Raw genomic sequence first — 13845 nt, 5'->3', positions numbered from 1 at the left:
ACTCCTGACACACCACGGCTGAGGCACGTGGCTGACCGCGGGCCACATCCTGGTCCCAGAGAGCCCAGCCAGCCCGGGATGGGCTTCTAGGGTCGTTACCCGCTTCCTTCTCTTTCTTCCTTTTCTTTCCCAATCATTACACACAGCCCCGCTGTGTCCACTGTGAGGGCAGCTCAGGCGCTGTTTGGGGCCCACCTGATTCCTGCCGTCTTGGTCTCAGTGTTTGTTTCACTAAGGAGCCGCCTGCTTCTTTTCTTGAGCGTCAGTACTGTCCTTTTTCGATTACGATGAAGTAGGCAAAGAACTCTTTCACGGGCCAGGGGGACCAGGTGGCCCAAGGTCGGCTGGTGGCACACACCTCCAGGTGACGCCACAGAGGCTCCAGAGGCGGCTCGCGTGCGCGTCCGGGCGGGCCTGTGAGGACTGAGGACCGCCTGTCTCTGATGCTGCTCAGCAGGCGCTGAGTGCGCATGGGCTGGGGCTGGGCGGGTCCCCAGAGTGCGGGAGGGAGGCCAGCGTCGGCAGAGGGGGTCCTCTGCTGGGCGGGGGGCGCCAGGAGCTGCCTCCCGGCAGAGGGGTTCCCTGTCCTGCAGCGGTCGGCCCCCGGGACCACCCCCCACGCCCCCTCCTCCTGTGCGCCTTCGTTCCCCGCAGAGCCCGCCCAAGTTAAATGAGGTCAGCCCGGATGCCAACAGAGAAAACACAGTGGCCGAGTCCGGGTCCGAGTCCTCGTCCCAGGAGGCCACCCCCGAGAAAGGTAGGCCTCGGTCCTGCCCTCTCCCGGGGGCGTCCGGGAGGCAGGGAGGGGCGGGGACGCTGTGAACCACCCTCGGGCACAGCCCACAGCCGTGCGTGCTGGCTGTCCAGTGAGCAGGAGGGGGGCGAGGCCCGGGGCCCTGCCTGGTGACCAGGATGGGGTTGAGGTGGTTGTTGCCCTCCTCCTCGCCCTGAGGCGGCAGACGCTCCTCAGCGCCCTCGGAGGTCTCTCGCTGTCTGCCCTCCTCGCCTGCGTGGGAGAGTGGGAGGCCGCAGCTGCACTGGCCGCTCCCGGTGGCCGCCCAGCAGACTCCGAGGCAGAGTTACGTGGTGCGTTGCCAGGGTCCGCTGTGGGCCCGAGGCGCTGGCCCCCTTGAGGCCAGAGCCACCCTTTGGGTGTCCTGTGAGGTACACCCTCCCCCTGACCAAATCAATAGTCAATGTCGTTTAGCTAATAACATTGCAGAGTCGCTGGCCGAGTCGGCGGCCGCCTACACCAAGGCGACAGCGCGGAAGTGCTTGCTGGAAAAGGTGGAGGTGATCACCGGGGAGGAGGCCGAAAGCAACGTGCTGCAGGTGAGGCGCGCCCGGCCTCTGGGACCCGTCGGTGCGGCTAGCGGACTTCTTGTACTGCTCTGTTTTAGAGCAAAACGGTCTGTTCTGAGACAGTCTCGATAATTCAGGGAACTACAAAGACGTGTAACAAACACCTCTTGCCACCCAGAGTCAACAGCTGTGATTATTTTGTCCCGATGGTGCTGTGTTCTTTTCTTAGACCAGACTTCATGGCACCCGTGCCCCGTCCCATCTCCCTCCCCTCCTGGGGCAGCACGTCCAGTGTGGTGGGGCTCCATCTGCCCTTCGTCCTTTCACACATACCTGCGTGTGTGTCTATAAACCACGTATATGTGGCTTTGGGGAGTTTTTAATGTGGGGTTTTTAGTGGTACTTTTTTCCCCCACTCACAGTTTTTCTTATCTATCTATCTTGAGAGATACTGACTTAAAAGATCTGCAAACTTTTTCTGTAAAGGGCCACGTGTGGTCTCTCTTGCATTTTTTTTTGTATAACAACTTTATCCAGGTACAGTGCACATACTATGAAATTCAACCTTTTAAAGCGTACAGTTCAGTGGTTTTTACTGTATTCACTAATTTAGAACATTTTTGCCCCCCCAAAAAGAAGCCTTGTGCCCATGAGCAGTCACTGCCCATCCCCCTTCCTGCAGCCCCAGGCAACCCCACTTTCTGTTTCCGTGGATTTGCCTGTTGTGGACATTTCACGTGAATGGGATCGTACAACATGTGGCCTTTTGTGTCCACATTTTCGAGGTTCATCCCTGGTGGACCGTGTGTCGGCGCTTCACTCCTCTTCAAGGCTGAATAACAGTCCACTGTATTGGTAGCCCACATTTGTTTATCCAGTCACTTGCTGGTGGGCGCTTGGTTTGTTTCCACTTCTGAGGTATTAAGAATGATGCTCTGTGAACATTCACGTAATAGTTCTATGTGAACACGTGCTTCACTTATCGTGGGTAGATACCTAGGAGTGGAATTTCTGGGCCATATGATAACTCCACGTTTAATGTGTTGGAGAACAGTTTTCCACTGTGGCTGCCCCATTTTCCATCCCCATTAGCAAGGTGTGAGGGTTCTGATTTCTCCACATCCTCCAATACCTGTTGTCATCTGTCCTTTTGGTTATTACCATCCTAGTGGGTGTGAAGTGGTATCTCATTGTGGTTTTGATGTGCATTTCCGTAATGATTATTTTTTTTTAATACTCCTCTAAAGATGTAAAGTCCATTCTAGTTCGAGGGCAGGACAGAAAAGTGGCCAAGGGCCAGACGTGTCCCCCAGACCATAGTTCGTTGACCCTGCTGGTTCATCGCGGGTTCCCTGCAGGCTCCCGGGGTCTGTCTGCCGGCCAGGGTCCCTGCTCACCCAGAGGGCCACCTTGTGTTCCAGATCCAGTGTAAGCTGTTTGTCTTTGACAAGACCTCGCAGTCGTGGGTGGAGAGAGGCCGGGGGCTGCTCAGACTCAACGACATGGCATCGACTGACGATGGGACGTTGCAGTCCCGACTAGGTGAGCTTCGGCCAGGTTTCTGTGGAGGAGCCTGGGGCGCGGCGGGGCGGGGCTCCCTGTCTGCACCCACAGCCGGCCCTCAGCCTGCGGGACCCGGCCTGGCCCAGAGGCTCCAGCCGCCAGCCCTTCTGTGATGTTCCTCTTCCTGATCGTGAAAGTGGATGAAAGGATTTAGCCATTTTCAAACGTATTTTCTTATAAAGTGTCAGTTGTTTCGTGGTGAGTAAACAAAGAAATCAAACATCAACGAAAATCTCTTTACAAAAAGAGGGAGATCTCTGTCTGCCAAGACTGTCTTGGCGGTCCATTCCTGTTCTGTGGATCTTTGTTAAGGAAGTGGGGTGACTTTGTCTCTTGCTCTTTTCACTTGCCGTTTTGTGGGCGTGTTCCTGTGTTATTAAATTTTCCCTAAAATATGACTGTTTTTGAAAAGCTTCTGTATGAATTAACATTCCATCGGCCGTGAGTGTATTCAGCCATTTCCCTGCTGACGGACATGTAGGTTGTTTCTAATTGTTTTTGACTTGAAAGTAATGCTACTGGGGCCATCTACACGTGAATCTTATTCCCGGAAGTACGCTTGTTACAGAACGGATGTGTGTGCGGGCATGTTTGTATATATGTGAAACGTGTGTGTTCATTTTTTTGTTTGTTTTGTTTTGTTGTTTTAATCCTCCCCAGTTAAAATTGTCCTGCGGCCTTTACAGAAACGTCCATTCCTGGCCCAGGCGTAGCTCATGCTGTGTCTTTTCGGCACTGTTTTTATGCACTTGGGCTTCCGTTCGGGCACTGTTCTTTTTCATTTTCCCTAATGGAAACGTGCAAGTGTATCTGGACAGAGAGGGCGCAGGATTTTGAGCCCCCGCGGCTCGTGGCTCTGCCCCTGGGTCATCAGCCTGTGACCAGCCTCGTTGTAATTGCACTGCTCCCTCCCTTGTTGAGATCCTTCCCGGCCATCATCTCCTTTCACCCCACGCAGCCTTTGATCCTTGGCATTGACCTTCCTTCCCTCCAAGTCCACCTCGGGGGGTGGGTTGGGCTGTGAGGCCGGGCCCAGAGGGCTGGAGGGGGTGAGGGTCACCCAGATTGGGGTGACCGCTTGTAATCTGCTCCAGGTTTTCCAGTGGGGAGGGCCGGGCTGGCAGGAAGGCCAGGGCTCACCTGTGTCCATGGGGTTGGGGCTCGGGCAGGGTGGGTAGGCTCGGACAAATTGAGCAGGACAACATTGGCCTTGGGCCCGCTGTGGGTGGAACTCGTGGTCTCACACACATTTCCAGAGAGGAGAGGCCTGTCCCCTGTTCTTCTCCACTGTGTGCTGCCCTCAGTCTACCTTTGTCTCCCTCCTGATGGAGGCTCTGAGCAGCGGTCAGCCCTGACGCTTCCTCTAAGCAGTTAGCTCCTTTTCATGGGGCAGGAGCTGCGCCTTGGCCTGTGTGTGGCGACAGTCAGGGGGCGTAGACTTCGTGTGGCGTGTCCCCAGTGTGCAGACCCACCTCCGCCTCCTGCTGCCGCCTGACCAGCCCCTTCCCCAGGGGAGCCGCCGTCCTGGCACCAGCTCCATCCACTGGATGTGCCGCCAGGGGTGGGAGGTTGCCAGGGCTGCCGCTCAGCAGACAGGAGGCTTTCGTGGACCTTGGGGGGATTGTGGGATTTCACCCTGGGGGTGTTGGCTTTCCTGCAGATTGTGTCTGTTCTCGTAGCGGCTTCGTCGAGGGGTGGGGGGCAGAGCTGATGGCCTCGTTGGTTGCAGTGATGCGGACCCAGGGCAGCCTGCGGCTGATCCTCAACACCAAGCTGTGGGCCCAGATGCAGATGGACAAGGCCAGTGAGAAGAGCATCCGCATCACAGCCATGGACACGGAGGACCAGGGCGTGAAGGTCTTCCTGATCTCGGTGAGCAGCCCCAGGGACGGGCTGGGCTGCCCCCGGCCTCTCGGGGAACAAAGCTGTCCAAACAGCCCCCGGACGAGGGCAGGGCAGCCCCATGCCTAGCACTCAGAGCCCTGCACTGAGGGCCTGGCCGGGGAGAGTAGGAGGCCTCCAGGGTCGGGATGGCTCACCGAAGGCTGGCCCGGCCCAGGCTCTGTGGACCCCTCGGGAGGACAGGCCCTGGACCTGGGGGAGCTTCGGTCTGCTGTCCCCGGGTTTGTCGAGGAGAGAGGTCAGGCTCCTCCCCAGTCCAGCCCGGGAGCTGGGACATCCCATTACGGCAGGGGCTGCGGCCACGTCACCTGAGGAGGGGTCTCCCCGTGAGGCCTTGTAACCTGGCCCTCCCCTCTGCCTCCACCAGGCCAGCTCCAAGGACACGGGCCAGCTGTATGCGGCCCTGCACCACCGCATCCTGGCGCTGCGCAGCCACGTGGAGCAGGAGCAGGAGGCCAGGACGCCGGCCCCCGAGCCTGGGGCGGCCCCGTCCAACGAGGACGACAGCGACGACGACGACGTCCTGGCCCCGTCGGGGGCCACCGGAGGCGGTGAGCCAGGGGTCCCGGGGCTGACCCAAGGGGTGGGGCTGTGTCCAGGGCAGACACCTGACGGCCAGGCCACCGCTCCCCACAGGCGCTGGCGACGAAGGGGACGGGCAGACGGCCGGGAGCACATAGCGCCGGGAGCCGGCTGCCCACGAGCCTGCTGCTTTGTCCGTCTGTCTGCCCGCCCGCCCGCCCCTCCCTCCGGCAGCGTCGAGGCGCGGGGCTCGGGAACCACACTCCCCGCTGGGTGGCCACAGTCTGGATCCGCACGTCCCGTTCAGAAGCAGACTCGGGAACTGCCTGAATGTGGTTTGGGACACGAACCTCATCATATTGATGAGCAAAACGAAAAAGAACATTTCTTCCCTCCCCACCTTGAATTGAAATGGCACATTAAGACTTGTCACGGCTTCTCACTGGGACTGGGACCCCTCGTTTCTTCACCCCACCCTCGTCGTGTCGCCGGCTCTCCCCGCCTCCACCTGCCCGGGCACCGGGTCTGTCCACAGTGTCACGCTGGGCCTGCTGGACCTTCTGTTACTACTGTCTTTACCTCCCAGCTCCCACGTTCTGATTTGGGGGGTTTATTGTTAGACCTTTCCTTCCCCCCAGGGCTTTGTATTTGGTTTCCTAGATCGAGGCGCTTCTCTTCTGTGTGTTGAGCAGGCACGGCTCCGTCGTGGGCTGCGTCCTCGTTCCCCCTGTGGCCCCGGCCCCCATGCCGGGGGTGCTCCCCACCTGGGGTTCCTCCAGGCCAAGTCGTGGGGTGCGGAGGGGTTGGGCCCTGGGCCTGGAGAGCCTATCTAGAAAAGGGTCACTGGGCATGGGAGGGCGTGGGAGGGCTCCCCCCCATCCTCCTGTCTGTCCCCATAACATGGGTCACCCGTCATCAGGCACCCAGGTGCAAAACCTGCTTCCTGCTGTTGGCCGTTCCTTCCTTGCCCAGCCCTGGACATCTCTGCCCCCAAGACCGTCGAGGGCTGGGGGCCTCTGTGAGAGGCAGAGGGGGACCCTGGCAGGGCCTTCAAGGAGGGGGCAGCGAGCGGACCGGTTCCAGACAACATGGGCAGAACCCATGCTCGCAGCACACACAGGAGCGGCGCCCTCTGCCCGCCCCACCCCATAGCGTGGCCAAGAGCCAGCTGGGTGCCGCCCGCCTGGCGGGGCCCGCAGAGGAGGCCTCTGTGCACAGGGCCCTCACAGGGTGAGGGGGAGGCCCGTCTGAGCTGTGCCGCCCACACCTCAGGGTGGCCTGTGCAGCCCGCATCCGCGTCCGCGCCTGAGCCACGGGACGACACCAAAGGCCCTCCCAGCAGATCCGGTCACACTTCTCTGCTTTAAGCCTTAGCCAACTAGTGACAAGTAAAACCAGATAACGCCCATGTGTTTTGGAACATTTATGTAAGATTGTCATATGAAATGTATTTGGGAACTACATTAAAACTTTTAACTAAAACTCTGGCCTCCCGCATGCCCCAGGGGCCTCAGGAAGCCAGGCAACCTGGCCAGGAACGGTTCCTCAGCAGCCTGGCTTGCCCCGCACTCCACACCTGGGCAGGTGACCAAGCTCGGCTGCCTTCCAAGACCGGCCGCTCCGTGCAGAGCCTTGCGTCACAGAAGAGCAGTTTGCTTCCCCACCCGGGCGCTGCCTGGCTTCCTGGGGGAGTCACGAGGGAGGGGTGAGGGTGCTGACAGGGTTCACTTGAGCAGACCCAGGAGGAGACCTGGGGTCGGCATGGCGTGGGCATGGAGGGTCTCACTCCCTGGGCTCCTGAACCAGTGACCCATCGTTGGAACCTTTGTCCCACTGACACCTGGTGGCCAAGCCGTGTCCCTGGAGACCTGGTCCAGCCGGTTCTGCGGCCTCAATCTTCCCACAATCCCCTCCATCCCCCACCCCGGGGCTGCTCAGCTCAAAGCCCAGGTGAGAGGGGCCCTGACCCAGGGGTGCCAGGTGGGGCCCTACGCTGCATGGTGCCAGCCGAGTGGGTGTGCACCGCTCACAGCCGCCAGGCGCTGGTCATCATGGCCACAAACTCCTCATCCGTGTCCACAGAGGCGCTCACGCCACTGTAGTAGTCCTGGAACTCGGCCAGCGTGACCTGGGGGCAGATGGGCTGTCAGGGGGGACCGCAGGCGTGGGCAGAGGGGGTGGTACCCGCGCACCCACCTGCCCGTCCTTCTCGGAGGAGTCAAAGTTGTCCAGGAAGCGGCGGAGCACCTCCTCCTCCGTCCACTCCCCGCTCCGCACCCTGGGGTGGGCGCGGCCGCTGTACACCCCCCGGAGGTCATCCACAGTCACCACGCCGTCCCCGCTGCGGTCCAGCTTGGCGAACGCGGCTGTGATGACTGCCTCCCGGACCTGGGACATGGGGGGCTGGGGGGAGGTGGTGACTGGGGGGGTGGAGCTCGGGAGGTCCCCCGAGTCCCCACACCGATGTGGATAAGCCCACAAGGACTTGGCACCCCCGGACGACAGGGTGGAGGGACTCACGCGCGGTCGAGCGCCCGGCCTCACCCGCAGTGCCCGCAGGAACTCCTCCAGGTCCAGCGTCCCACTGCCGTCACGGTCCCAGCGCCTGCACACGCCCTGCGCCTCGGCTGTGTCCAGCACCAGCCCCAGCTCGGCCAGGCCCCGCTGGAGCTCCCCTGCGTCCAGGGACCGGCTCCTGTCCCGGTCCATGCGGCGGAAAAACCTGGGGGGCAGGGGGCGTGGGCAGGGAGCGTGGTTGGAAAGTGATCCGGGGGGTTGGGGAGGTGTGAGGGGACAGCTCACCTGGCCAGACCCTGGATGCCTGAGGCCCCTCGGGACAGGCACTGGGCCCGGAGCTTCTCCATGGTGGCGTCCACAGCATCCATGATGGGTCAGGGCTCCCTGGGCTGCTGGATGGGAGAGAGATCTGGAGGGGCTCCCGCTCGGCAACCAGGCTGCAGGCCGGGTGCCCCCGCTCACTCACCTGGCCTTCGTCTGTCCTGGAGTCCGGGTAGCTGCTCCGCCTGCCTTCTGCCTTCTGCCTGCTCTGCCCAGCGTTGGCAGTGTGTCCTGCCGGGCCGGGCTGTTGCTAAGGGACGGTACCCTGGAGACTGGGAGGGGCCCCAGCTGTAACTCTCTAGGCACCAGAGCCTCATGGCCCTCAGCATGGCCCTGTGGGGGCATATGGCGGGCCGAGAGGCACAGGGCAGTGCTGTTGCTGCCGCCGCTGTCCACGTGCTGTCCTGCTCGCTTACTCCCTGCAGTGCCCAGGTCCTGGGATAAAGCCAGGCCCAGGTGGTGGTGGGGAGGAGGGGCTCACTTCCTAACCACAAGGAGGAAGGGTGGGCCACAGCCCTGTGGGGACCAGTGTCCTGGATGGAGGGAGGCAAGGCCCAATTCCTGTGTGAGCTGGAGCAGGTCCCCTCCCTTCTCTGGGCTTCACCAGCCACCAGCCCCTTTTCACACGGCCGCAGCCAAAGCTGCTGAGGGATCCAATTTTAAAGGACTCGAGGTGACCCAGGCCCCTGTCCAGCAGGTGGTGCTCACAGCTGGGTCCTACAGACATCAACGTTGACTTGAACAAAGCAATTCCTGGTAGTTACTTAGGGCCAGTCAATATGGGTCACCTGGTGGTTGGTTTCCAGGTCTCAAACATCACTTGGTGGGCTGGCTCATTCATGACAAGCCGCTGAGCCAGGGGCTCCAGTACCGGCTGGAGAAGCGACCCTGACCCCTGACATCCGTAATCCAAGAGGAACCAAGGCTGCCATCACTGAATGCCTTCTGTCGAGACTTTGGACATCTTGCCAACCGAGAACGTTACACCAACAGTCAGGATTGAAAATGATAATGGATTTCCCAGGACTAAAAACGTGGGCCCCCGTTTGGGGACGCCACCACCCGCAGAGACCCAGAGATCATCAGAAGCTTTTCAAAGCTTGCAGTTGCACACAGCACAGTGGTATTGTCGAAAGTTGCTGCCACAGTCAGAAGCCAAGCCGTGGATCACAAGCCACCCGGCGCTGCGATTCAAGCTACAGCTGATTGCAACACCATCAGTTTTATGAGAAACTGCAGTGGCACTCTGCTGCAGAAATTCTTGTGGCTTGCTGCAGTCCAAAATTCTTTACATAGGCAAAGAAATACTCCATTGTGTATTTTTATGAGGGTTACAAATGTTGGATTTTTTTTTATATATATAGAAAAATGTAGAATGTAACCACAACTATTGTAGCTCTGTTTGGGCATCTCCACATTTTTAAGAGAATCAGAATTTCAACAATAAAAAATTGGAAGTGGCCAGGGCCCTTCCGACCCAGAGGCCCTTTTCACTTTACCTCTCTTGAGCCTTGCTTTGCACAGCTGTAGAATGGGGTGATGCCTGTGTGCATAGTTGTCTGAGGAGATGAGACACAACCGTGTGTGTGGAGTGCCTGGCACAAGCTCCCGGGGCTGTAACTTGTGTCTCCGCACCCAGCGGGGCCCCACCCTGGACCAGGAGCAGCACAGCAGCCCCCCTCCAGCTCCCCCACCAGGAAGAAAGGAGGAAGGACCAATGCCACGAAATCATTTGGTTTATTCTTGAGCTCCGACAGGCGCCAGCCTGCCTTCGCCTCGTACAAACAGCACCCTCCAACCCCTGTTCGTCCAAAGGAGAAAACCGGGCCATTGTTGCCACACTGAGGGGTCACTGTGAGACGCCAGGCGGCCCCATCCTGAGGGCTGAGGGTGGACGCTGAGCCTTCCGGGCTGAAAGGGGCTGTGCCCCGCCATGGTTCCTGGTATGACCATTCCCTGAGTCAGGAGGCGGTAAAAAGCTACCATGGTACCAGGCCAGGCACTTGGGCTGGGCAGAGAAGGGCACAGGGTTCCCTGTTTTGATTTTAAAAAAAAAAAAGCACCCCGAATATCTTGGGCCAAGAAGGGCAGCATAGAAATAAGGAGTGAAAAAATAGATTCTCTAAGGAATATAAAAAGGAGCCAGCTGCTGCTACAAAAGCTACACTGGCCGGGGCGCCTCATGGGATGTGCTGGGGTCCCTGGCTCTCTTCAGGGCCCATAGACCCATCCTGTTCCTACCGGGGTCCCAGAGTGTGCCTGTCACTGGTGACAGAGAACAAAAACCCTGCCCCCATGGAGCTTCCACTCTGATGGTAAGAAGTTACATAAAGAAAATCAAATGAGGCAGTGGGGGTGGAGTGGAGAAGAATGACTTCCAATAAGGTGGTCAGGGAAGGCCTCTGGGAGGAGGTGACGTTTGAGCAAAGACCTGAGTGACAAGGAGCTAGTCATGTGACAGCTGGGGGAAGTGCATTCTAGGCGGAGGGAACAGCCAGTGTCAAGACCCTGAGGCAGGACGCTATCAAGAAAAGCTTATGGGGTGCCCGAGTTTGCCTGGGCAGCAAAGCCTGGCTGCAGACATCTCAGCACATCACACACGCACACACTCTTCCCTGCGTTGAGGGAAGGATAGAGTTTGGGGGGAAAAAATCTAGGATTAAAACTTTGTCTTCATATAACCAATGCAAAATGGCCTGAGGGTTGAGGCTCACAATTCTGGACTGAGATGAGAATAAGAAAAAGCTTTAGGATGGGGAATGCTTCGGGACGAACAAAAATCAGGGCAAGGGGGAAAGGGAGAGAAACTCAAATCATCCGCCTCCACTAGAAAAAGAGAGGTCTCAAACTCAGATGCTTCAGGGGCCAGACATCTGGCCCTAAGAGACATGTGGGGCCTGAAACTCACACTCACTGAAGAGGGTGCCCTGGACTCAGATCCAGGCAGGCACGGCCCAGTCCGAAGCTAGAAATCCAGATTTTTGTGTCAGCACTGCCAGTTCTCCAACAAGGGTGATTGATTGATTCAAAGTTTTGTTTTTAAAAAAACAAACACTTCTCTCCGGGTTCAACATCTGCGTTTGTTCCTGTAGGCTGCCCATTTGAAACCTATGACTCTTTAGCAGGTTCTGACGTTTGGACAGGATTATGGCTCTGCCACGGGGTCCTCTCTGGGGTACTGGTGACCCCCAAGGACACCCACAGCAGTGGAAAAAGTCCCCGTAGGGGTCCTCTTTCTCCATCCTGGAATCTACTCTGGGACTCACACAGTGGTCCCAAACACAGCAGGCTGGAGGTGGTCCCTGTCCTCTTCCTCCCCAGTACTGTTGGCAAGGTGTGAACTGGGCCCACCAGGGAGTGGGTGACTGGGGACACTGGCCGGCAAGGGCCCCAGGCGCTCAGCCTCAGCCAGGGTGGCCATCAGCCCAGCCAGGGGTGGCCGGCGGCGGCAGATGTCCTGCAGCAGTTCAGCCCGGGGCTGCAGCTGCCTGATGAGCTTGTCCCTCCGGCACACGGCAGCCTGCAGACTCTGGACAGTAGCCTCGGAGGTCAACAGCTGCTCCTGGAGAGCGGCAATCTCACTGGCAGGAAGGCAACACGGGGCAGTTATGGCACGGGGGAGCCAGAGGTTCTCTTCCCCTGCTCCCGACCTCCATCCCTGTCAGGATAAAGTCCCCCTATTATGGACTGAATGTCTGTGTCCCTCCCTCCCCGAATTCATATATTGAATCCCTATGCCACAATGTGATAGTACTTGGAGATGGGGCCTTGAGAGGTAAGTTTAGATGAGGTCATGAGGGTTTCCTTGTAAGAGACACACCAGAGAGCTTGCTCTCTCTCTGTGCCACGTGAGGACACAGTGAGAAGATGACCATCTGCAAGCCAGGAAGAGGACCCTCACAAGGAACTGCATCTGTCAGTACCTTGATCTTGGATTTCCCAGCCTGCAGAACTGTGAGAAATGATTTGCTGTTGTTTAAGCCACCCAGTCTGTGGTATTCTTTAACGGCAACCTCAGCAGACTAACACACTCTCTCATCCATCCCTGTAGCTCTTCCTGCAGTTCCCTTGTCCCCTACCTCTTTTCCTATTTGTTGTTCAGCTTAGATGGCTCCCCCTCCAGGAAGCCTTCCCTCTGGGCCCCCTCAGAGCCGTGTGGCCCTCCATCACACACACCCAATCACCCCATATTGGAACTGCCTAACAATGTGTCTGCTTGAGGGCAGGGCTGCATAGGTCTTACTGATGTGCCCTAATACCCAGCACAGTGCCTGGCCCATAGTAGATGCTCAGTAAAGATGAAGTAATGAATCCAACCAGCTCTGAATTTTTTCCCACCCGGTCCTCAGCACCACCTTCCTCCCTGGGCACTTGTCTCATCCCTTTCAACCCTCAGCTAGAGGGACTCTTCAAAACTGCTGATATCATCCCATCCTCCCCTCCTCAAGAACCTGCCATGGCTCCAGTACCTACATCAGGCGGCTGGTGGTCCCTGCACCACTCAGGACCAGCCGATTTTGCCTAGTGGTAAAATGGACCCTGTTTAAGTTAGATACCCACACTTGTATGACACCTCTCAACTTTACATAGTGAAAACTAAGTCAAGTATTTTGGTGTTTGTTTTTCCAATCCCACCAGTAGTCCGGCTCCACGTGAATGCACACGATTTCCCCTGCCGGTCCTCCTTTCCAGTCTCGGCTCTGCCTCCGCCCACCTCCTCCGAGAAGTCCATGTGGCCGGCCCCGAGCCTCACCGGTCCTTGGCGCGGCCCAGCTCGTCTAGGGCGGCGCGCAGCTGCTGGTCGTGGCGGGCCAGGCGCTCGGCCTGGGTGCGCACCGTGCGCTCGGCCGCGTCCAGCCGCGCCTCCAGCTCCGCCGCGCGCCGGTGTACCGCAGCCAGGTGTGCGTTCGCCTCGCGGATCTGCAAGGGCGGCGGCGCTGACATGGCCCCGCCGCGGTCCAGGCCCGGCCACGCCCACGGGCGGCCCGGAACCGGTCCTGGCCGCGCCCACGGGGCCACGCCCCCAGCGGTCCGTTCAGGGCTTCGGCGTGATTGGCCGCGATCACTGCTAGGCTCCGCCTCCAGGGCTGGGTCTCGCCCTCCTCAAACTCGAACACCCTCGCTGGTTCCGGCAACTCGAAACTCCACCCCTGAGCCGGGCCTAACTCCAAGATTGGCCAAGGTCTTAACAAACCACGCCCCCAGGTTGGCCTTGTCCTCTGGTGGCGCCCCAGTTCGGGCTCTGGCAGCAGGATTGGTCATTCCCTCGAGACAGGACCAACCCCCCCCCCCCCCCCCCACTTAGAAGCTAACGCCGGGTTGGTCAGGCCCACAAGCCTTCAGGTTATGTTTGGGCTCTGGCCACGCCCCAAGCCTAGAGCATTCTTCATCCCGCCCAGGGGTTGGACTAGCCACAAACTAGGCACAGACCACATCGTGCTAAGAATCCGAGCACTGGGATTGGACACTTTCTCGTTAAGCCCCTGAGCCTGACCACGCTCCCAAATAGTCGCACGCTGTTCAGACTCTGGGTTAAGACTGGCCACTGGGCGTAACCAAGCCTCCCCACAGATTCGGGCGCTGGGAGTGGCCACATCCCGCCACGTCCCGCCCCATAATGACGTCTCTCTCCTATCAAGTGGAGTACGGCCCCGCGGTCTCGTCTGTGCCTGTGGATAGGCCTAGTACCTTTGATAGTCCCGCCCCTAGTTAGGCCCC

General features: G+C 58.9%; 3 protein-coding genes across 15 annotated transcripts in view; 1 reads left to right on the top strand and 2 right to left on the bottom strand.

The window, feature by feature from the left end:
• Positions 1 to 6707, top strand: part of RANBP3 (RAN binding protein 3) — a 54052-nt gene extending 47345 nt beyond the window's left edge. For 5 of the 9 annotated variants that reach the window (XM_060007544.1, XM_060007542.1, XM_060007540.1 and 2 more), the window contains 6 exons: positions 655 to 757; positions 1208 to 1332; positions 2724 to 2844; positions 4595 to 4737; positions 5135 to 5318; positions 5404 to 6707. In XM_060007544.1, coding sequence (XP_059863527.1) covers positions 655 to 757; positions 1208 to 1332; positions 2724 to 2844; positions 4595 to 4737; positions 5135 to 5318; positions 5404 to 5447 — 720 coding nt within the window. In that variant the 3' untranslated portion in view covers positions 5448 to 6707. The remainder of the gene's footprint in view (positions 1 to 654; positions 758 to 1207; positions 1333 to 2723; positions 2845 to 4594; positions 4738 to 5134; positions 5319 to 5403) is intronic. The other 4 variants (XM_060007546.1, XM_060007545.1, XM_060007543.1 and 1 more) reach the window with 1 other exon arrangement.
• CAPS (calcyphosine) lies at positions 6698 to 8543 on the bottom strand. 5 transcript variants are annotated; one of them, XM_060007550.1, is made up of 6 exons: positions 8273 to 8341; positions 8092 to 8215; positions 7810 to 8011; positions 7486 to 7692; positions 7282 to 7417; positions 6698 to 6972 (listed from the first exon to the last, which is right to left on the bottom strand). In XM_060007550.1, exons 2-5 carry the CDS (start codon positions 8172 to 8174, stop codon positions 7316 to 7318), a joined length of 594 nt encoding a protein of 197 aa, XP_059863533.1. In that variant the 5' UTR covers positions 8175 to 8215; positions 8273 to 8341; the 3' UTR covers positions 6698 to 6972; positions 7282 to 7315. The 5 variants fall into 5 exon arrangements, 4 of the variants coding, with proteins under 4 accessions (XP_059863533.1, XP_059863534.1, XP_059863532.1 ...); XM_060007551.1 differs by having other exon boundaries at positions 8092 to 8195; positions 8273 to 8313; XM_060007549.1 differs by having other exon boundaries at positions 8092 to 8408.
• Positions 8544 to 9851: 1308 nt separating this feature from the next.
• On the bottom strand, positions 9852 to 13088 carry VMAC (vimentin type intermediate filament associated coiled-coil protein). Its single transcript, XM_060006551.1, has 2 exons — positions 12881 to 13088; positions 9852 to 11708 (listed from the first exon to the last, which is right to left on the bottom strand). Exons 1-2 carry the CDS (start codon positions 13069 to 13071, stop codon positions 11390 to 11392), a joined length of 510 nt encoding a protein of 169 aa, XP_059862534.1. The 5' UTR covers positions 13072 to 13088; the 3' UTR covers positions 9852 to 11389.
• Positions 13089 to 13845: the final 757 nt, after the last annotated feature.

This window comes from Delphinus delphis, chromosome 3, assembly GCF_949987515.2.
Source record: "Delphinus delphis chromosome 3, mDelDel1.2, whole genome shotgun sequence".
In the NCBI taxonomy this organism is placed as follows: Eukaryota; Metazoa; Chordata; class Mammalia; order Artiodactyla; family Delphinidae; genus Delphinus; species Delphinus delphis.
The sequence above is the reverse complement of the archived record's forward strand: the minus strand, read 5'-3'. Positions and strand labels throughout refer to the sequence as shown.

Bases quoted from the DNA above. Each gene is read 5' to 3' on its own strand.
- CAPS (XM_060007549.1), bottom strand. From the start codon at position 8,174: ATGGATGCTGTGGACGCCACCATGGAGAAGCTCCGGGCCCAGTGCCTG. The intron at 8,012-8,091 runs GTGAGCTGTCCC...CCTGCCCCCCAG, and splicing joins GGCATCCAGGGTCTGGCCAG to GTTTTTCCGCCGCATGGACC. The intron at 7,693-7,809 runs GTGAGTCCCTCC...ACCTCCCCCCAG, and splicing joins GGCCGGGCGCTCGACCGCGC to CCCCCCATGTCCCAGGTCCG.
- VMAC (XM_060006551.1), bottom strand. From the start codon at position 13,071: ATGTCAGCGCCGCCGCCCTTGCAGATCCGCGAGGCGAACGCACACCTG. The intron at 11,709-12,880 runs GTGAGGCTCGGG...CCTTCCTGCCAG, and splicing joins CTGGGCCGCGCCAAGGACCG to TGAGATTGCCGCTCTCCAGG.